At 36.1% G+C, this 24,270-nt stretch overlaps 1 protein-coding gene across 3 annotated transcripts in view; it reads left to right on the forward strand.

The window, feature by feature from the left end:
- Window positions 1–2,871: 2,871 nt before the first annotated feature.
- The window catches only part of LOC127866632 (venom prothrombin activator nigrarin-D-like), a 163,439-nt gene continuing 142,040 nt past the window's right edge, over window positions 2,872–24,270 (forward strand). For 2 of the 3 annotated variants that reach the window (XM_052407335.1, XM_052407333.1), the window contains exons 1-8: window positions 2,872–3,045; window positions 19,376–19,573; window positions 20,034–20,180; window positions 20,980–21,118; window positions 21,447–21,664; window positions 22,631–22,799; window positions 23,501–23,518; window positions 24,005–24,230. In XM_052407335.1, the coding sequence (XP_052263295.1) occupies window positions 2,959–3,045; window positions 19,376–19,573; window positions 20,034–20,180; window positions 20,980–21,118; window positions 21,447–21,664; window positions 22,631–22,799; window positions 23,501–23,518; window positions 24,005–24,230 (1,202 nt within the window). In that variant the 5' untranslated portion in view covers window positions 2,872–2,958. The remainder of the gene's footprint in view (window positions 3,046–19,375; window positions 19,574–20,033; window positions 20,181–20,979; window positions 21,119–21,446; window positions 21,665–22,630; window positions 22,800–23,500; window positions 23,519–24,004; window positions 24,231–24,270) is intronic. The other variant, XM_052407334.1, reaches the window with a different exon arrangement.

Below are 24,270 nucleotides of genomic sequence, written 5' to 3' on the forward strand. Positions count from 1 at the left end.
CTACCATATTTTGTATGTACATGTAGTGAGATATAGTAGTCCTCTACAAAGTTTGCTCAAATTATGCCCCTGGGGTTAAATTTGACCAAGCCCAGTGGGTCACAAAAGTGTACATGTGCTTAAATAGGGCCTATATTTCAGTATTTGCACATGCAGATATTTGAATAGCCTTTTTTCAGCAGTGGAGCGATACAGGGCCATCATGGCCCTCTTGTTTTCTACGCTAACGCAAATGCAAAAGTCGTAAAGTATTAATTGTTAATACGGCTAATTTAACAAACAGCACTATAATCGGAGTTCCATGTCCGCTTTATTGAGTTAGCAAAGTAGTGAGCTCCAAATTGCTAGGGACACGCAATAAATTATGCATAAAAATGGCAAATCGCTTGGCAGTGTTACTTTTGTAATTACATTGGTCCTAATTTGTTCCGATTTCCGAGATTACCAATTCAAAAAATAAACTTACGATAGTAAATGCATGCATTTGTATTTTGAATGGATGCATTTTCTTGTCCATCATCGTCCGTTGTACTCCTGTCATTGTTCGTCGTCAAAAACTCGGGTTACCTGTCAAACGCCTTTCTTGGAATTCGCAACAGTTGTCACAATGCGGATGGTTAACATCATCCATTTAGGTTGTCCGAAAGCTTAGGAACTGGCTACTTTAAAATCTTTTAAAAACAATTTGCTGAATGTAGAATTTGATTTAAACATCAATGTTTATTCTCATACAATGTTTCTAAACATTTCGATTTGTTATATACGTCTTTAAGCACAAGACGTAAATCTTATCTTTAAAAAGCTTATATACGGTTTATGGCTATTAAACCAGGATTGCAAACAAACATGTTTTTATGACCTACCAGTTATTGCCAGATGTCTTTGAATCACCACCATTCATTCATTGGATGGGTCATTTTGTGTATAGAAAACGTATATTCTTAGACATGTTCCATATAATTTTTATGTTGATGATATTTCATTGAACTATGCTTATAATTAACAGAACAGAACAGAACAATTTAAGCAAGACTTTTTTTTAGTGCGACACGATAATAAGTACATCGTGTAGTAAATTGTGCAAGAATTATACAGACATTTTTGCGAATTTTACATCGTCATTTTTTTCGTTTACTAAATCGTAAGAACAGTTTCTTTCTCTACTCTATGCTTTAGATATAGACAATGCATTACAATGTTATGATGACGCACTTTACGACTGTTTGTTTGCGAGGGTGTATACAGATAACGTCTAGTATTTGATAATTCGCACTCTTTATTTTTCTCTATTACCAGATTTGATATTAGAAAAAAATCAGTACACACGTATGCCGTTAATTAACAAAACTTCAACGATTCACTAAATTCTGTTTAAAATAAGAGCTCTTCAAAATGAGTAATTTACCCAGGGCTTATCAAATATGTTTACAGGCTACGCAGCACATTGCACGAAAGAGGTGTGAAATCAAACGTTTGCTACCAACTCACGCGATATCCCACGCACAACCAAACTGACGAAGCATATAATCACAAAGTGATAATGTCACAAAGTTTCGCCTCAACCTTATTATTTGAACTCGATTGCATCAACAGCCTCGGCTTATTGAAACATTCTTGAGTCCGTTTCTAGGGTAGATCCAGTTCGTAATGTTTTAAGTAGAGCTTTAAAGAACGCTCCAAAGGTGAGGATCAAATCCGTGACAAGGCGGACATCATTTCCATTACACCACGGCTACCTCATTGCATATGGACTAAGTGATATCAAACATTAGATTTAAAAATAAAATAAAACGGACTTGTTAACAGATTGACGCATTTTTAAGTGTGTTAGTAAATGCCTAAAATTGGTATATTTTATTCACGGATCTACCTAGGTCCCTATTAATATTAATAATTTATTTTCAGAAATATTAAAATAAAAAGTTTGACTCCAGCAGGGCTCAGACCAGTGTCCTGCTGATGACTAGAACAAATCATTCAGCCATCCATACGGTATATTGATATGAGTCGCGTTCTGAGAAAACTTGGCTTAATGCATGTGCGTAAAGTGTCATCCCAGATTAGCCCGTGCAGTCCGCACAGGCTAATAAGGGACGACACTTTCCACTTTTATTGTATTTTAAGTTTCAAGGAAGTCCCTCCTTACCGAAAATCCAGTTTAGGCGGAAAGTGTCGTCCCTGATAAGCCCGTGCGGACTGAGAGAGAGAGGGGGAGGGAGAAAGAGAGGGGGAGGGAGAAAGGGAGGGAGGGGGAGAGAGAGAGAGAATGAGGGGGAGAGAGAGAGAGAGAAGAGAGGGGAGGGAGAAAGGAAGGGAGGGAGAGAGAGAGAGGGAGAGAGAGAGGGAGAGGGGAGGGAGAGAGAGTGAAGAGGAGAGGGAGGGAGGGAGAACCGTTCAGTACACAATGAAGTTTTGAACAAGGATGCAGGCTTATTAAATAAAGTAATTCAGATGTATTTCACATTGCATAAAGCAGCATAAAAATCTGCCTTGTATGCATTAGTTTAAAGTCTTAAGAAAAAATGTTTTTAAAAGTTATTTGTAACAAAACAATCGACAGTTACCGGTGTGTTGACATCCATTAACGTTTTACGCGATAACCTATTTATTGGAGCACAGCCATCAACGTGACAACGCTTGTCGTCATGTCTCTTGGCCTGCATTAAAATGCAAAACGTAATTCATTTCAATTTCCTAACAACGATCTTTTATGATAAAATGATAATGAATGTTACAATTTAAAACAACGTAAGACCATGTATTGCAAAGGCAATAAAATAGTAACATTCTAATAATTCACTAGGGTTCGATAATCGCGATTTGGTCGCTCGCCCCAACGATTATTCGACATCGCGTGGCGTGATCCAAGACAGGTGCTATATAACGCTCTGACTGATGTTGCATGCGCCATTAAGGAGCTGAATCTTTGTGGACTGCAGTATTTTGTCGCAATTAAAAATGAGGACTTGGGTTACATATATCATCGGCTTACACGTGGTGCTTATCTTTGTGGAGTTGAGATGGTGTTACATACTTGATAATAAGGTAACTACATGTACTAAGTATTACGTATACAGTGTCGAATGAATGGTTTATTGGGCGGGTGTTCATAAAGCGTTTTGAAGAGAAACCTGCACGTAAAACATAATGTCAAATGTTCTTTGTTTCATGGTTTCACAAAGGTACACTATTAATCGTTTGACTGATATAAAATAGATTAATGTAAAACCAACAATAACACAAACAATCAAAAGACTTAATTAAATGAATTTAAAGAAAATTAAGTGAAAAGCGTCAAATAATTATATGCCGCATGATTCTGAGGGGATGTATGCAATCTTCGGCAATTTTGTGTGTGTCACGCCGTTCATTAACATGTTAATATAATAGTACAAACATGTTACCTAAAAGATCAACAAGTAAGTCGGACATACGGTTATCATAATATTTGTATACTTTGTGTTAATATGAAAATTTTAACAGTAAGAAATTAATCTCAGTAATCGTCCTGCCCTAGATGCTGTACATGCATTTCGGCAAACAACATAGAACATTATTCTTGCAGTTGTTATCATTGTGAAATTCTTATACTTAATAGTATTTTCATAAGAGTTTTGGAAAAAATCGTGCAATTTTCGGTTTCCCCGAAGTACTGCGATCTTCTCATACTTGTAGTTAAATTAAACACATGGTATAACTAGTTAATGATTACTAATATGCGCCTTTATTTTATGCAGTGCTGAACGTTTTTCAGCTGCATGTTTATTTTATTGACAGAAATTGTTAAATGAAAATATGTAGTTTGTTTAAGTGGCGGATCCTGTGTAGTTAAGTCTATTGTGAATACTTTATATGTTTTTAAACCACCACATGAATATTAAGAATGAATATACAATAAATTATATAATATAGCCTATCTATTTTGGTACAATAATTCTAATGCTGTTTACTTCAATAAAGTTTGAAAATACCATGTTTACTCATATTTTGTTGTAGAATAAAAATATTTCTATGTAAAATATGACTCATGTCATTTATAATCTTTAAACGGTTCTTTCTGTATTGATATATGTATTCATATTGAATTGAAAATGCATTGAAGTAACAGTTAGTCAAGTAATATAGTACCTAAATGTATTGTTTAAACTTGTATCAGTGGTTAAAACTTGTTGTGTTTTTCACTTTCGTTAATCCGGAACTTATATCTTAGGGTCTTACTTGGTCACATATGATGTCGGTTTACATATAATCCATTTAAATTTCAAGAATTTTTAAATATAAATAAAATCGCGAAAGATAAGATGCATGCGTAGATAGCAAACTTGTTTAATATTACGGCATTTCACATGCGCTGCAATGTTTCCCGTACAAATTCCCAGACTCGAGGCCGTCATTGCACGTTCGAAAACTCGCAATTACGCGTTCACGCGTTGATCATTTTATTGCTGGATTCTTGTCGCTTTATTCGATTATCTTAATAAATTTTCGTCTAATGATGTATTGAAAAGTAACGAAACGTGTTGTCAAATTATTTAGTGATAATAACGCCATAAAACTGCGGCGATGTTACGCCAATAATATATACTAAAATTGGTTAATGTCGGACCGTGGTGTCTTTATACAAATCTCGTTAATGAAGGTGCCGTGTTGTTGTAGTTCGTGTATTTGATATCTAAACAGAGTCGTTGTTGATTGATGACTCGCGATTTTAGACTGAAATTAATTTTAAATTCAATGCATACCATCGGGTCCGCGTGCAGAAAACTCGATCGCGCGAAGCAATTGTTCTCTGTTATACAAGACGTCATTTTGAACACAATAGTTTTATATTGTATGTTCATAGTTCACCTTATTTTACAAGTTGAGTTCGGCGAAAATTGGCAAATCATGATCTTTGCGTGTTGATATACAAGGTCGTATGAATGGTATAAAAGGACACGTATTAATACCGTGGTAATCAACGATATTGACATTCTCGTATATGCTTATAAAATATTAACTGACTATAACATTGGGTTTGTGTTGCAATAACATGTACTAGAAAAATATTCGTTGCATTTAATATGAAACATTAAGTTGCTATGGTTAAATCTTATCGCATTAACATAACTTAGTTGTTATTGACATGATAACCCAATAGAACGTTACTTATTTATGTTTATTTGTTTCAGTTTGCTGTATGTTTTTGGCTCCATTAAATTGTCATTCAAACGCTCTAGTGAGCGTACAATATGCATTGAAATGTCCACGAGAACATACTTTAACCGTTTGTTCTTTCGATATTTTTTCTGAATGTAACGTACAATTCGTCAAAGAAATAGAGGATATTAGTTAATGCCTTTTGTTCTTGAATAAACCCATCATGGTTACAAATAAAACTTGGTGAAAATTATTTTAAATAATTAAAATATACATGGTGATTCTGATCCATACACAATATGTTGTGAGTAATATACACGGTGATTCTGATCCATACACAATATGTTGTGAGTAATATACACGGTGATTCTGATCCATACACAATATGTTGAGCGTAGAGCAAGAGTCAGTAGTGGTTAAACTTTTTATGCCCCCATTTCGAAGAAAAGGGGGTATATAGTTTTCGCACTGTCCGTCGGTCGGTCGGTCACACTTTTCGTGTCCGCTCTCTAATTCAAATAGTTTTCATCCGATCTTTACCAAACTTGGTCAGAAGTTGTATCCAGACAATATCTAGGTCAAGTTCGAATATGGGTCATGCCGGGTCAAAAACTAGGTCACGTGGTCACGTATTGCATTTCAAGGATTTAGCACGGTGTCCGCTCTCTAATTGAAGTAGTTTTCATCTGATCTTTACTAAACTTGGTCAGAAGTTGTATCAAGACAATATCTAGGTCAAGTTCGAATATGGGTCATGCCGGGTCAAAAACTAGGTCACTGGGTCACTTAGTGCATTTCAAGGATTTAGCATGGTGTCCGCTCTCTAATCGAAGTAGTTTTCATCTGATCTTTACTAAACTTGGTAAGAAGTTGTATCAAGACAATATCTAGGTCAAGTTCGAATATGGGTCATGCCGGTCAAAAACTAGGTCACGGGGTCACTTAGTGCATTTCAAGGATTAAGCATGTTATCCGCTCTCTAGTTTAGTAGCTTTCTGATTTATTTTGATATTCTAAGACATTTTTATGCCCCCGAAGGCGGGCATATAGTGATCGGACTGTCCGTTCGTCTGTCCGTCCGTCCGTCTGTCCGTCACACTTTGCGTTTAGATTTCGAAAAATGCTCATAACGTCTATGTCGCTTCAGATAGCAATTTCATATTTGGCATGCATGTGTATATGGGCAAGGCCTTTCCTCTCTATCTCTTTTTGTCTACTCCAAAGCAGTATGTTAATTCTGAAAATGTAAAAATATGAAATAATAAAGAGGGTGATATATAGAAAACACGATAGTTGTTTTTACAGCGAAAAAATATCTACAAACTGCAGCAGATGACATATGTAACAAACAACAAAATTTAAATATTGAACACCTATATATGCAGCAAACTCATAGTTTAATAAAATGTAGGCGCTGTATTTCTAAAAAATATTTACACAGTTATACTTTTATGTAGTGACAAAGTTACAGTTGGGGGCATCCGTGTCCTGTGGACACATTTCTTGTTCAACAGTTATTGAACCATTTGTTTCTAAAGAAAAGTTTTAGAAGAGTTGTTTGTAGGCTAAAATAAACATTATCTGCGATGATAAATGCTGCATCATGCTTAACGTAGGGGACACATTTGAAAGTTGCAAATGACATAACTTTATTTTTGGTCATTTAGTTTGATGAAACAACTTTATTTTTGGTCATTTAGTTTGATGAAACAAGAATTTTAATTGAACTATACCTTCTGTGGTCTACTTAAGTGTTTAACATTCGAAATACTGTTCGAATTTGTATCGAGGCATATAGCGATATTTTGTTTTTACTTTGCTTGCGCCTGGAATTCTTAAGGATAATTTCAAGTTTCGTAACCGGAAAAGAGACCCAGCAAATATGATAGTACTTCGCAATGTTAGATTTAAATGAAGTTAATTTAATATGGTTTGCTATTTGTATGCCCCCGGTAGGGTGGCATATAGCAGTTGAACTGTCCGTCAGTCAGTCAGTATGTCCGTCCGAAAACAAACTTTTACGGTCATAACTTTTTTCAATATTTTACATAGCAACTTGATATTTGGCATGCATGTGCATCTCTTATAGCCGAACACTTTGAGTGGTGAAAAGTAAAGGTCAAGGTCATCTTTCAAGGTCTAATGTCAAATATTCCGTCTGTCCGAAAACTTAAACATTATCCATAACTTTTTTACTATTGAAGATAGCAGCTTGATATTTGGCATGCATGTGTATCTCCTAGAGCTGAACAATTTGAGTGGTGAAAGGTGAAAATCAAGGTCATGTTTCAAGGTCACATGTCAAATATTCCGTCCGTCCGAATACTTTAACATTGGCCATAACTTTTTAATAGTTAAGATAGCAACTTGATATTTGGCATGCATGTGAATCTCATGGAGCTGCACATTTTGAGTGGTGAAAGGTCAAGGTCATCCTTCAAGGTCAAGGTCAAAGGTCAAATTTTGCAAAATTGAAGATAGCAACTAGATATTTAAAATGCATGCGTATCTCATGTAGCTGCACATTTTTGAGTTTTGAAAGGTCAAGATCATCCTTCAAGGTCATGGTCATAGGTCAAATTTTGCAAATATTGAAGATAGCAACTCCATATTGGGCATGCATGCGTATCTCATAGAGCTGCACATTTTGAGTTGTGAAAGGTCAAGGTCATCCTTCAAGGTGAGAGGTGAAATGTATGGCTTCAAAGTGGCGCAATAGGGGGCATTGTGTTTCTGACAAACACATCTCTTGTTTCTTAATAATTGAATACTTCTATTTTGAGTGTATTAGAAAAAATATTGTAAGAAAAATATAATATTAGGTTACTGCCTTTATGTATTTGAATTTATCCAATTCGTCTCTGAAAGGCTTACACAGCGAGTCTGTCCAACTCGTCGGATAAATTAAAGTACAAAAAGACAGTGACCTAATATTCTCTGATGTTGTTTATCGCCATCCTCATTTGCCATTGAAAACCGTTGGATATGTATTCTTAGATTAACTAATTAGAAAGACTTATTCATCAAAGAAATTAAATTACATGTACTCTTTAAAGCTTACGTCAATTTCCTTCGAAAAAGACTGTGCACAAACATTATTAAGTTTAACACCCTTTTAAGTCACTTACACTGTCCACAATCTGTCAATTGTTAAACAAAACACTTCATTCAAACATCGCGTTATTCGAGTACACTCCACGTTTTAATGAAATATAAAATGCAGTCTCAATACAACACGTATATTTATATTTCTTTATAGGCCTAATAATCAACCCTAAACACACAAATCAGGGGGCATGCGTATACGGGAGCTTACCAGGTTCAAGTGTGTGTTTTTGTTTCAAGATCGTAGAAGTCGGGATAAAACAAGTTATTGAAGGAAAATAGTCTACAAATCAGTTGTCAACTCATGTGATGTTCGAGATATTGGATGTACATATATCATTTTCTTTTTTAATACACAGTTTAGACCACACGTACAGTAAAATATAACTAAAATCACGCCGTTAATTGTCTCCTCATCATACGTACACATGCTAAATTGAAGCAGGGCCTAAAACTAAAACTGTCCTCTGTTCTCGGTCTAGCTGGTGTTGTGTTTTACATGATGCGATGCGAGGTTGTGATATAAGTATGCAAAATTGCAAGGTTACTTTTCCATTTTAATACCTTTTGATATGTAAATGGTGATAACGCCATAAACAACAACACGGTCTTGTTGTGTTACAAGTCAATTGTCATTACATATAATAATTATATATTTTATTTAAAAAAACAATATCAAAACTGTAATACCGGTATACCCCTAAAACAATGCGCGTTACCATAAAAAGCCGATGTGTTGAATTAACAAAAACAAAAATCTGAATGGTTAAATGTAGCTTATTGTTACGGATCTTGTTGATATTAGACAGTAAGACACTGGAATGTCTTGAGCGGCATGAAATTCTAGAAAGGCGTGCTTTTTGTGATCCGGAAAAACAACTTGAGTTATTGTAGGCGAGTTTTCTGCTGCGAACGAATACTAGAACAAGTGCGTCTACATATATTTACACGTTTGTCATCTAATCACAATCTTATACAGAAAGAATGGGCTCCATTTCCGAGAATTCGCAAACTTAATAAGACTTAACCGCCATAATAAGAAGTCAGACGAAGGTGAAAAGGAGCGCAGACAAAGAACCGAATAAGAAATCTTGAACCACATTGATTCTCCACTAAAGTAGTAAATTAGGATGTTGGTCGAGCATTGATTCTCCACTAAAGTAGTAAACTAGGATGTTGGTCGAGCTTAAAATTTAATGTTGCGCTTAAGAACTGAAAACATCTTTTTATGAAAGTTCAATGCATGTATAACATAAAAAAGATACTGGTTCTTCTAACGTTTTACCCAAATTCTCTTCACTTATGTTGAAATTAAGTAACCCTTAACTCATTTTTTATGCAAAACAGATACGTGACGTTGGTTTTGCTTAGTTTAAAGGTCGATTGTATAAGCATGGTTGTATTTGATTTAAAGACTGATTCACATTCTAACAACTATCAATCATTAAAATGTTATATGATTTGATGCTTCGCTAGACAGTTTGAATAAAATATTTAAGTTCCATCCGGGGTGTGAAATTTGTGCTGGAAAATACGTCTTATCGATCAGGCTTATTTATTCCAATATATATATACATATCAATCCAATGTGAATTAGTTTATCAAACTACCAGTGTTTCTTACTGGGATTATAGTACAATTAAGTAGGGATAAAGTTTGTAATGTATCTCTATACAATTAAGAGTAAATAAATGACAAGAGATGGTAACGTATCTGTTTATTTTATTCTACAAGACACAGATTTATGTTAAATTTTGAACATGAACACATGTTAACAGTTCTTACACAATCGACCAATCGATTATATGTCTGAATCAGCAATTTTTGTACAGTTTTTAATAAACAGAGCACACAATGTCATTTTTGGTCATGGTAACGTATCCAGTTCTATACGTGTGTTAATGATGGTATGCAAAATACAAGCTCACAAAACAATAACTTACAAACATTAGGTAAAACAACATATCCGTCTATCGTTTTGTGTTAAATAGTACACCGCGTGCAAAACACCGAGCATTGAGTTCTTTATAATCGTGGTAACGTATCTGTTTTCTATATGTGTCAGCAACGGCAATCTGGTTTAATGGTATTAAATAGAAACCAACAGTTATGATAAAAATAGTAATGTGATAGTAAAAATGTTTTATGTTTTATATGTATATTACAAATCTTAAAAAAATAACATGCATGTACGAAATGGAATGAAAGTAAATTGTGTTAATTTTTACATACAAATAGATACTGACAAAACATAGTAGGAACGTTAACAATAACTTTAAAACACTTTCAAACAACAAATAAGTCTGTTTATGTGTGTGAACGACTACATAGCATGTAAAACATCGATAACAATGCAATTTTCAATTGCAGTAACGTATCTTTTCATTACAAAAATACAATGTTTATTTCTGTTTAAACTTATTTTCAATGAGTTTCAGAGTACTGTCGTCAAGCGCGAATGCCCTTTCTGATCTACCGACAGCTGAAGGAGCTGAAATTTCACATATAATGTCATCTTTAGACACCCACAGATCATCGCTTGGTTTCGGCCATTTATAAGTAATGCTCGTTTTACTGACGACTTCAGTCATAAAGCTGACATGTATTTCCCCATCACTTTTGTCTAGTGCCATCACCTTTCCAATATACCAGTTTTCACTGTATGTCGCAGCTAAAAACGACCCAATTTCAAGTGATTCTTACTCTGTCCCATTAGACGTCACCTCCATTTCGGTTTCTGTTGTTGTAGCGATCGGCGTTTCTGTTGTAGCGATCGGCGGAATAATTTTATCTGAAAAAAATATTAATGATTCATAACAAATATGTATACATGTCAGGTTATTCATTTGTGAATGGATATGATTCAATCTATGGTTTTCATGATTGTGTATAATTATTAATTTAATTGTCATGCATACTTTCCAAACACTGCTTTATGCAGAAACACTATCTTAATTTTATTGAATTCGGATATTATTTGCAAAGCTTTCATACCTGTAATAAGTTGATGTTTTACCCAAGTGTCACAGTGAGAGTCGCCACTCAGACACTGTTGGCAGTAGCACGATACATCTCGTGTATAAACTGAATGACTGTCCGCAGGTACAACAGCATGTAATTTCATGGTGCCAGGTATTGGGCCGGCGTTTTTCTCTTTGATCAAAGCATCTGCTGCGTCATAGTCCTCTTGTGTGTGAAATACGTATTTGATCTTCTTCTCGTGTGTTGATGCCCATTAATAAAACTCGCTGGCATCTTGTATCGACACCTTAAAAATTAGTATATATATATATATATATATATATATATATATATTAAATAATATAATCTTTTGAAGACTGGAGTGTATTTTGTTCGTAGTCGTAACTTGTTCATAATTTTCAATTTGACTGTTTTGAAAGCAAATAATTGTATATTTATGTTCCTAATAATTTGATCTTACAATAATTAGAATGGTTTTAATAATTTTAATTAAACAAAATTACCATGTGGTTAAAAATTTACTCGGTACACACTGATTGTTTAACATAAAATGTAAATATTAAATAAAGCAATATCGCAAGTACTAGTACGTGTATTTAATTTTGTGTATTAATTTGTTTCAGCGTTTAATAAGATATCGCGTTTTTGAAATCAATGTTTAATAATGTTGATTTTGAAACATAGTTTTATTTTTATCACTTTTATATAATACATATATTGTTTTGTGCAGCACCATCGAATATTATTATACATAATTAGATAGGGAATTTATCAAATAAAAAAGTTTCCAGTTTTACCTTTCCCTGCTTTATTGCGTCAGCCGCCTGCCGCTTAGCCGATCCACCGATACCATCGCAGGGCCCCTTTCCATGGCCGCTTTCAAAGGAGTTCGAAACGGCCTTGATGCCAAACATTGAATGATGTCGACACAAAATGTCAAATATGTATCTATTCCTGTACTGGGACGTTGGAGAATCAGTCCAGTAATGAATTTTTGTAACGCTTGGTAATTCTGCTTTGATTAAAGGTACCAGCTTCTGAATGATTGCTACCACGGCCCGTGAGTTGCGTTGGTTAACGTCAGATACGAACACATAGTTGTTATGCTCAATATTTCCAATTTGCGATTTTCTGTGCGCAACAACAGGGTGTATTGTTACAATTGTTGCATTCCAATATGCGCTTTGAATTTCATCTGCGCTCTGACTCGCGAAAATTTCGGCGAAGTCCATTTGAACTACAACCTCGTTCATCGGAAGCATAGCCTTTAGTTCAGCAGCGGATCTATATTAATGACGCACGCGTTCAACATGCTGCAAAAATAGTTCATACTGCTTTTCTGTAGAGCTAATGAATTCTTGTACTTCTTGCGTAGTTTTTACAATACGCATACGATTTTTGCCATCTTTGCCAACCATTCTTTGCCATGATTTAAACTCTACATCTTCATCTGTAATTCCGGAAATAATTGTTTTCATTTTATCTAAATCAACCGCTTTGCTAACAACTTCAGGGTTTGGGCTGATGTCAACGTTCAGCGATCGCAAACATTTTAGTTTCATAGCCATATTTTGGTGCGTTGTGCAGAGACAGGTGTTGCGTGAAATCAGAATGGTAAGTTTTATATGCCGAGTGCGCTGTTTACAGAACTGAGCACGCGGACACTTTATCACTTCTGTTTCGGCACAAAAAATTTCATGGAAATTTGACAGGAAATCAGTTAAGATTCGAGTTTGTTTCTTCTGCCCATCGTTACTTATTGTAACATCCTGCTTACCCGGCATGCATCGGCTAACATCATCTCTTTCAAAGAAAGATTCAACCTGTTTTTTTCAGCTGAATTTTCTGTTTCAGATTTCTGAACCGTTTTGTGAATTCGACACTTTTCTCGTTTTGATTTTTGACTTGTACTTTTACATCAGTTTTCTTTTTAAGTAAATTCATTCATCTATACTTTTTCACAATTCTGCCGCTAAATACCTATATGATCATTCTACGTTTTGATTGTTGCGGATATTTCTCTACAACCTCTTGTATCTCAGCGCATACAGCATTGCCCATGACAAGTTTTCTGACTATAGATTTTGGCATTGACCGTGGTGTCAGTCCTGCTTCTCTTATGTCGCGATGGGCTTTACTTTTGGGTGTCATGTTTTCTTTTCTTTCATTTGTTTTACTCGAAATACTGTTATCAATATTGTTTTCTTGATTCATTCGCTGGAACCGCTTTTTATATTTCCAAGCTTCTTTTTGCATGTTTCCATAGTTCTCTTTTAGTGCTTTCACTTCAGACCTGGCGGCCGATAATGCCGTTCGTCTTTTCTTTGCTGATGTGCTGCGTTTTCTGTAACTATTAAAGTGAAACTTGATAAGCAATTCACCAGGGGAAGTACTTGATCGTGTAGAGCTGGTTGGGTTTTGAAAATCAGTGTCGGTAGAGCTAGAGATATTAGAAGATTGCACCTGTATGTGAGCAGAACTGTTAACCATTTCGAATTGTAATTGTCTTTTTCTTTCTTTATTTTTTTGCGCGGTATTTGGCACAATACATTCTTTCAGATTCATATTTCTTCTGGCGGTTTTTTGGCTTCATGATTTCTGCGGGCGTCCGATATTGATTTTGCCTTTTTTTTCATTTTCAAGGAATGTACTATTAAGCTGTTTTTTCCTTTCTCGATACTGCCGTTGCATATCGGCTCTTGATTTTGCCATGCTGTCTGAAATAATGGATATCTATTTACTATATCGGTCTACTATTTTAACACACGCTAAATGAAAAAAGTAATTTGTTATATTTAACCATGATATTTTATCATAACGAAACATTTGTCTTCAAAATTCAAAAGCATATTACACATCTAGCTCCTAAATATAATCATGTATCGTTTTAAAACAGATACGTTACCAGAAAAAAAAAACAGATACGTTACCAAGAATGTCAACGAGTTCTACAATATATTTCTATATTGAGTTCTTCTATATCATCAAATATCAACAAAATCAAATTCTATGATATAAATGGTAAAATATTAAATACATTTCATAGCTATTGTCCAACGAAATTTGCAAAAATCTCCACTAACCCTTGTTTTCTTGAGCCTGTAATATTTTCTTTTCCTTTCCTAAAACAAAAAGGAGTTAAAAACGCCGTTCAGTTATATTTCTTGATACATGATGTCATTAGCTATATGACATAATTTGGTTAGCGCGCGAAAATATGAATTAAATTACAAAAAGCGAAAATCGGTAACGTATCTGTTCGTAACGTATCTGTTTGCCCAAAACTAAACTACATCAGATGCGTCATTAATATTTGTCAGATATATCGAAGTTGATCAGTTTTGGAAATTATATATTTAAAATTAACTTTAAAGAGACCCGATATAAATATACCAGCGAGGGTACATGATGTTCAGTGAAAAAGGATGGTAACGTATCTGTTCTGTTTTAAAGAAAAATACATGTCGCCTTACCTTAATGAAGGCATCGTTGCTGTTCAATGTTTCTGGTAGCAGTATTAATGTCTAGATGATGAAATATAATGTTTTGTGATTTAAAAAGGGCAGTTTTAATAATCAAAAGGATTATATTATTGTTATTCAAGTAGCTCTGAAGTTTGGTAACGTATCTGTTCAATGGTTTAGGGACATGGTTTTCAACATGTATATTTTCAAAAATACTTAAGTGGAGATTCAATGACAAAGGTTGTCACTAATCGACTATTGGTGCGAATATTGCGTTCCTTATTTTCTTGCGTGCCTTGGTTTAATCCTGTTATGCATTGTTTGGGTAATACGTCAATTTGCTAGTTGTTAATGATATATTATTCGCATATTATTTGCGCTAGAGATCGGTAATCAACACCGGTACAAGCGGTTATATCAAGTAAAGTAACATATTACACACACAAAATTATATGCGTAGCATATATGCGCCGGTTAAAGGGTGTAAATATTTGATCGTTCCTATTTCCAGGGATAATCCTCAATAAGCCAATTTGAAGCTTTATATATAAAACATGAGGACACCAATGCAAGACAGAATACGAGATCTCGATACAACATACTTCAAAGCAGTGACCTCGTTTCGTCTGTGTCAATGCCAAACAGCATCCCAAACTGCAATACTTCGAGTAATGCCATATATGCGATGCATTAAATAAGAGTCATTTAATAACTGATCATGAGATACAAATAAAACAATATAAGCCGCGATAATTTGCCACGACAGTATTTCGTTACCAATTACGAAGTTGACAGAAAGGCAGTTGAAGTATGAGTGACAATTTTATTGTATCATTTTATTTAAGGAATCACAGCTAACGATACACAAGATTGACGGTTGTTGTCATTGATAGCATATTTTTACATCAAATAGTATTGCAATATTCGCTTGAGGGTCAAACCAGGACATCTCAGTTATAGGTACATATAGGCATGGGTTTAGTATGACCAAGGAAATCAAAGTTGTGCTCATATTTCAATAAGCGCCAGATATTTTAGGGATCGGACGCGGAAAGGCAGCATCCCGTACTTTTTTATTGTTATGCCTTACCCTTTAAAATATTTTAGGGATCGGAAGCGGAATGGCAGCATCCTGTACTATTTTTTATTGTTATCCTTTACCCTTTAAAATATTTTAGGGATCGGAAGCGGAATGGCATCATCCGGTATTCTTTTTTGCTCACCTGAGCACAACGTGCTCATGGTGAGCTTTAGTGCTCGCTTTTTGTCAGTCGTGCGTCATGAGCCGTCAACATTTTCCCTGTTAACACTCTAGAGGCCACATTTATTATCCAATCTTCATGAAATTTGGTCAGAAGTTTGGTCTCAATAATATCTTGGATGAGTTCAAAAATGGTTACGTTTGCTTGAAAAACATGGCTGCCAAGGTGTGGGGCATTTTTCCTTATATAGCTATATATGGCTATAGTAACATATTGTTAATACTCTAGAGGCCACATTTATTGTCTGATCTTCATGAAACTTGGTCAGAAGATTCATCCCAATAATATCTTGGACGAATTCGAAACTGATGCCGGTTGGTTGAAAAACATGGCTGCTAGGGGGCGGGGCATTTTACCTTATATGGCTATAGTAAAACCTTGTTAACACTCTAGAGGCCTCATTTATTTTCTGATCTTCATGAAACTTGCTCAGAAGATTTGTCCCAATGATATCTTGGATTAGTTCAAAAATAGTAACCGTTGCTTGAAAAACATGGCTGCTAAGGGGCTGGGCATTTTTCCTTTTATGGCTATATGTGGCTATAGAAAAATATTGTTAACACTCTAGAGGCCACATTTATTGTTTCAATCTTCATGAAAAGTGGGAGCAGTGGTCTTATGGTAGAACGCTGGCGTAGGGATCGAGAGGTCCCGGTTTCGAATCCCGCCCCGACCACTGGAATTTCCTTGAGCAAGAAATTTATCCCACATCTGCTCCTCTCCACCCAGGTGTATAAATGGGTACCTGTGAGGGAAATAAGCCAATGTGCCGTGGCTGCATACTGCGCCAAGATGTTAATGGACGACTTATGACCCAGTAATCAGAGAAAAACCGTAAAGCGCCTTTGAAGGCACATCTCGAGTATGAAAAGGGCGCTATATAAATGTGGTATATAAAAAAGTAGTCAGAAGATTCATCCCAATAATATCTTGGAAGAGTTAGAAAATGATGCCGATTGGTTGAAAAACGTGGCCACCAGGGGGCGGGGCATTGTTCCTTATTTGGCTATAGTAAAACCTTGTTAACACTCTAGAGGCCCCATTTATTTCCCGATCTTCATGAAACTTGGTCAGAAGATTTGTCCCAATGATATCTTGGATGAATTCGAAAATGATAATCTTTGCTTGAAAAACATGGCTGCCAAGGGGCGGGACATTTTTCCTTATATGGCTATAGTAAAATCTTGTTAACACTCTAGAGGCCACATTGACTGTCCCATCTTAATGAAGCTTGGTCAGAAGATTCATTCCGATAATATCTTGGAAGAGTTCAAAAATGATGCCGGTTGGTTGAAAAAACATAGCTGCCAGGGGGCGGGGCATTTTTCCTAATTTGGCTATAGTAAAACCTTGTTAACACTTTAGAGCCCACAGTTATTTTCCGATCTTCATGAAACGTGGCCAGAAGATTTGTCCCAATAATATCTTGTTATCTAAGGTGAGCGACTTTGGGCCTTTCAGGCCCTCTTTTTATTGTTATGCCTTACTCCTTAAAATATGCATACACACCCATTTCGTATTGTATGCGGCACACTTTTATTCGCCACCTTTTTATGCTACATGTGTACTACTTTTTTTATTTGCTAATGTCCTCGTCAATAAATCAAGCATACATTTTGGCTATCTACAATTGTTATGCAAATATCATACAAAATTACTTCGTTTTCACATCATTTTTTTAATTCAAGAACAAACCACATGGGATATATGTTGAATGGCTGATTAAAAGTATTTAAGTGGAAATAACACAATCAAGTCGCTTACAATTAACACAGTTAACCATTGGGCAATTTTTAGGCCCCCAGATCAAATTCATTTCGTCCGGCAAAATCCATACACTTAATACACGGATAAAGTTAATTGACACTCTTCTCGCAGCTGAAGAGTTTGTGGAAATCAAACCAACGATTGATTTGGAGCAACAATGCGATCGGGAGAAAGTGACGTAAGAGAAAACTAACACAAATAAAAAATGATGCCTAACATCTCACAAACTAATATTAAATAAAATTGCACTGATAATGCCTGTTTAACTTGTAGCCGGTTTGACTTCCTTCAAATTGTTAAGGATCCAGATCTTTAATTTCTTTGCCAATATTACTGTTGTGATTGGAGCCAACATAATCTGGCGAAACGCTTTTAATAACAGTTTTAATTATTCATAACAAAAAATAAAAAAACACACAAACAACGAAATATATAATAAATTCTTATGTTAATGCATTTTAAAAAATCTCGTCATTTTTGCAAAAATGTAGAAACACACACCTGCAATAACCCATCACACTAGCAGAAAAACACAATAATCTTTCCGTGTAGACCGCCGCAGTCCGGTACGGCGCCTAATAATACCACGTAATATACAGAACATGTGCGACATACAACAGGATATGATTTGTTAATGTGTTGCTAAGCGTACCAATTATATGCGCATTAAGGTTTTTATTATCTTGTTTCTCCCGCCATTGCTGTTGACCGGAGCGGGATACCTCCTCACTCATTTATTACAGCTGCCAAAGCCCGGAAATATAAGGTGAATATTTCTTCAATTAGCATATCTACAATCGCATTGAAGGTGCCATTAATTTCCTAATCGATCGTGTCAAAACAATTGGCAGCAATAAAATACGTTTAAAGCGCGTTAACAGATATTTGGAAGGGTGTTCATTTGTAGGCGAGCGATATATTGCGCAGTGGAGCTTGTAACCCACTTCCGGATACGAGGCTGCGTTGATTAGCAGGCAATCAATCACCGGTGATTTACTCCACGTTTATTTAGATTCATGTTGTACATTCATATGTAAAATGAATGATATGTTCGTTCTTTTCAGTTAATATAATATACGCCGAAAATTCTAGTTTTAAATTGGTAAAAGACGTCAATTTCGTGTAAGGAAAACGTCACACATAGCTTTAACTGGAATAATGTTTTCATGGCGCTTTTAATGCTTTCAACGTATCAAATAACGAACTATAAATTTAGGTCTCAATCTATGAAAACTCGATACAACTTGTCGAAAACTGTTCTTTATGCTCAAGGTCTATGTATAAAGGTTTGAAGAAAATAAAAATTCGGGTATTATCGGAATTATAAACGTTATTGTCATAGACATTTGAGAATATTAGTTTAAACCTATTTATTTTAGCTCGATTGCGTCGAAAGCCTTAGGCTTATATAAACGCTCTCGAGTCCGTTTCCTGGGCCTAGAACCAGTACTTGGTGTCTTTGGGGGAGATCTAAAGAACGCTCCCACGGTGGGGATCGAACCCGTGACCTCCCGGTCGCAAGGCGGACACCATATCCATTACACCACGGCGACCTTGAACCCAGGGGTGAGAATATTAGACACTTATACCGTACATTTACATGAATGTGACCCCTGCCGTTCAGTGTTATTTCGTTTACTCCATTGTTCGCCGCAGGTTTTTGAGGGTGCGCGTAGACACAGACGGCAGGGTGCTTCCAATGCGGCCGTGACATGCAGCGAGCCTCTGGGAATCATACGGGACTCGGTCAACATTCAGGTTGGCTTCACCATCACCGAGGAAGCTAATGGCGAAAGGGAGCCACCCAGTATCTCCTTCCGGTCTCAAAACAGGGGTGATAATTCTTACATTCAAGTGAGTAATTGCATCTCATAAAAGTTCTTAAACCAGTATTTGTCCATTGTATACTAACATACCTATGGTATTACAAGGGCCTAACGCACTTACTATGTATCGTACAAACCAATTGTGCCTGCTGATGTTTTACCTGACATTAGATTTATCTACGGAAAAAGTAGCAGAGTAGTTAACCCTTTACCACTGTGATACGTATTTTCACACATTTGTAGTCCTTTAGAGAGTTATATCAAATTAAAGATTTCTTACTAGATTCAAGTTTTTAAGGCTTCATCTCCAAACCTTAGATACTAATGAGCAGCAAAAACAGCATAAAACAGGAACAGACTGCGAGTCATTCGCAAGCGGTTCTGGTTTTATGCTGTTTGCACAATCATTTTTTACTTTGCTTCTAATTCGGAAAGGGTACGTCTACGTCTTTATTTAGACATTGTTGTGCTTAATCTATTTGCTGCAGGTAGAATTTCAAGAGACGGTGTTGATATCCGGCATTGTGGTCAAGGACAGTCCGCATTCGGCGTCCCGGGTGACGCACTTCCGGGTTGCGTACAGCACCGACTGCACCAACTTCGCTACAGTCACAGACAGACAAGGCGATGAACAGGTGACGATTGTTTTCTTCAAGATAATATCATTATATTGCGCGGAAAATTTATGCGTCTTGTTAAATGCGCATTTAATTGTAGGCCCCTAAGGCGAAATTGAATTCAATTTAAGGTAAGGCCTTATACTTTTGATTTTTTGTTTAAGCTCCATCTGGAATTGTGAAACCTACCAACTTATCAAGAAGAAAAAACAACTAGCGAATATAAACATGTTTATGCTATAACTTTTTCATGGCAGTGGTACAGATTTAACTTAAAAACTTCCATTATTTTTCATCATCATATCAATAGTTTCTTCAATAAACCTTAACCGTTATATAACTAGTACCAGTACAAAGCAATCCCAGGAATATCCAAGGCCAAGCTTAAGCCATCATAAAAAATATGGGTATCTACACATTTTCTTGTATATCTTAAATGATTTGAAAAAGTATTTTGTGTTTTGGCACTAATAAAAACATCTCTAAATACACTGCAGTAAGGCATTGGAAAGAAAGGGCTGCAGTACCATTTTCGGTTGACTTTTGCCTCTAAGTGGCCGCCTGAGTATAATAACATTACGAAGTTATATTTCACACATGTACCGTTTTTTTGGCATAACTTTTTTTTGGCAACTACATGTATACGCGTTTTTTCTTGATTTTTCTTGATTTTCCTTGTTTGAAAAATGTTGTGTTATCTTTCGGCCAGGGACTCGATTATCTCCTCGACCGCGGACACTTTACAGAGAACCGAATGTATATTCAGACTGTGACACAAATCACTATTAAGTTTATCTATATATCTTTGTAAATGCAGGAATATATCGGAAATATGTTCTCCAATACGACGACGACGGTGATGTTCGATCACGTGTTCAACGCTAGATGCGTGCGCATAGTGCCGACAAAGCGTGTCGGGGAGGACACTGCCATGAGGTTTGAACTGCTCGGCTGCTGTAAGTACAGACAGAGGCGGTACAAGGACACATACTTCTACTAGTATTCATTCACATGCAACAACTTATACAACAAACACAGTGGGCCACTTGGTTAGTTAATTCAGTCATACAGATATTGCAAACGTGGTCTATAAATAACGACATTTTGTCTTAGCCAATAAAAATATAACCGCTTTATAAAAATGTTTGTGTAAAAACGTCCTACATGGAATAAAATTATATTTAGTTTCAGCTGGTATTTCGATAAGGCAGTATTATGTGTGCTCTTATCATTTCCACGTGTACATGCATTTCCTTATTTTGATTTTATATAATGTGACGGCAGCTCCCGCTAAATGCAAGGGCTCTATTACGCCAAGCTTCATAGAGGGACCCGGCCCCGAACTCCGAAAATTCGTTTTTGACAAGGAGAAGATCATCACGTCGATGCGGATCACTCTGACCGGTCCGGCTACCGAGCCGACGCCCGCGTTCAAGGTGGCCTATGCCAGGGCATGCAACTTCGACATGGGTCAGTTCGTGAAGGAGAACGACCAGCCGAAGGTAGGCGATACGACTGAAGTACACGTCCCTCTTATGGCCCACCGTGTTTGTTAAAAACCGAATTTATTTATTGATTTGTACAAATTTCGAGTGTGAGTGGTGGCACTTAGAGGCCCAAGGATGGCGGAGAAGCCATGATATATTTTATGTGGTGGTGTGTGGGGAGAAGTAAGCAGTCACAGATCACGCTAAACAATTAATTAATCCGAAATTACACTTTTAAGGGAAGCACATTAATTCACATTATATAGTTTGATTTGACGATTTCATTTGATGTTATCAATTAATAGTATTTCCCATTTTATTTTATGTATTTTGCACAAAACGTGTATATGGATGTGTAAGATGAAAGCTGCGTCATTACAGTATGGAATGTGATCTCGTGTCATTACAGTATGGAATGTGATCTCGTGTCATTACATTATGGAATGTGATCTCGTGTCATTACAGTATTGAATGTGATCTCGTGTCATTACAGTATGGAATGTGATCTCGTGTCATTACAGTATGGAATGTGATCTCGTGTCATTACAGTATGGAATGTGATCTCGTGTCATTACAGTATGGAATGTGATCTCGTGTCATTACAGTATGGAATGTGATCTCGTGTCATTACAGTATGGAATGTGATCTCGTGTCATAACAGTATGGAATGTGATCTCGTGTCATAACAGTATGGAATGTGATCTCGTCGGTTGTTGGAGATTATCTTTCAGCAACTCGACAAGCCGCTAAACAGTGTGTCCTTCAAGTCGATTGCCTTTCAATATTTCCGATTAGATTTTATTATAATATTTTATGGATTCGAACGCTCTCGTATATTCGATTATTTAACCCTTTATATTAAGATGGTCGAGTAATATAGCAGAAAAAAATCTTCGGGTCTTTATTCCACCGAATTACGCATCAGTATGTTAAACATACGCGAGTGTTATTACTTAAATTACGATATTATGTTTTTGTCAGGATTTTGAGATAACGTACGGCGAAACCTCGATAGTGATAGAGGGACCGGGGTTCCCTATCCGCTCACAGTGCATTGCTGTGCTCAGCCTGTGGGAGAACAAACACGCCATTGGGAATCCCTCGGAAGCCATGGAAACAGACGGATATCAAGTGACATTCGAAGGCTGTAGTACGTGTTAGATAGTATTAATACATGGATTGTGTGAGTTAAATACGTGTTTGTAATAACGATTGAAATAAGCTCATGTTTTCATGATTTACAGTTAGAAAAACAACCTAGTCGATACATTTGAGTTAACTAAAATTGACATTTCATCGTTTTAAAACACTTGAAATCTTCAATTTCGGTTTTAATACAGTAAATTAAATGTTGTAAAATCACTTAAGTAATATACCATTTTATATTTACGTTTTTATTATATTTAAAGGTCTCTGGGTTATTCCAACATTAGTTTCTGTTGAAAAACTCTGGGAAATGCATTCAAAGTTAAATGGTGCGGGTTTCTTTATCACTCCTGAAAATACGATATAACAACCAAAACTCGAAATCCATAAATATGCTTTTTCACCTAGAAATTACGGGTTAATATATGTCTGGCAGCATCTTAACTGTATACAAATGCCTGATTATTTGCAGTATAAAACAATATTTATTTGGTGTATTCTTGAATAAACATATAACCGTTTAATATTTATGATTGTATATCGGATATACATGTCCTTAAATAAGAAAAAAAATATTTTTATGTAAATTGCAAATGGCATCTGTTACATTTATAAATCTATATTATTGTTTCAATAAAAAAAGTTATGGGTAGCCATTTCAGAAGCATATTACATGTATTGACAAGTTTTATGTTTGATTTGCAGATGCATTGGCGCCGCATGGTAAGTCGCTGTATTATGTGCAACTATTTGATTAATGCGAAATTATTTTTATAATGCCTAATGATAACGTTTACTTACCGTATTCAATATTTCCTTTTCTGCATACAAGTTAAAAACCATTTTGCATTTGTGCCGCGTCATGCGAAAATGTGTCTTATTAAATATGCGATTAATGTAGACCCCGACCAGCCTGCGCAATTACACGGTCTGGCCAGGAGCAATCTTGTCCGCTAATGACACCGCGAAACATTGCATGACTTTATAGCGGACAGGGTAGCTCATGATAAGACTGCGCGAATACGCGACTCATTCGGACTAATTGCCGTTCTTAACAAAAAATAAGAAGAATTTACACCAATCGATGATTTGATAAATCTCACTAGTGTCGTTCTTAAAATTTTGGGATTGTTTGAATTAAATTAAATTTGCCTATATGTACGAGCAATCAATCAATGACGTTTTTATATACATGAATATCTGTGTAAGAACCCATCGACTCGTGCGGCAAAACCTACATTGTGGAACACGACAACAGGCGACGCCGGAAGCGCGTTGTAGGCGGCTCGGCATCACTTCCGGGCGAGTGGCCGTGGCTGGTGTCACTGCACTTCATGTTACCACACAGCTACACGGATCGATCAGGCCTACCTCATCTGTGTGGTGCGTCACTCATTCACCCACAGTGGCTACTCACTGCCGCCCACTGCTTCATGTGAGTTCCATTGTCACACATACAAACTCCAGGGAAATCT

This window comes from Dreissena polymorpha, chromosome 2, assembly GCF_020536995.1.
Source record: "Dreissena polymorpha isolate Duluth1 chromosome 2, UMN_Dpol_1.0, whole genome shotgun sequence".
NCBI classification, from domain to species: Eukaryota; Metazoa; Mollusca; class Bivalvia; order Myida; family Dreissenidae; genus Dreissena; species Dreissena polymorpha.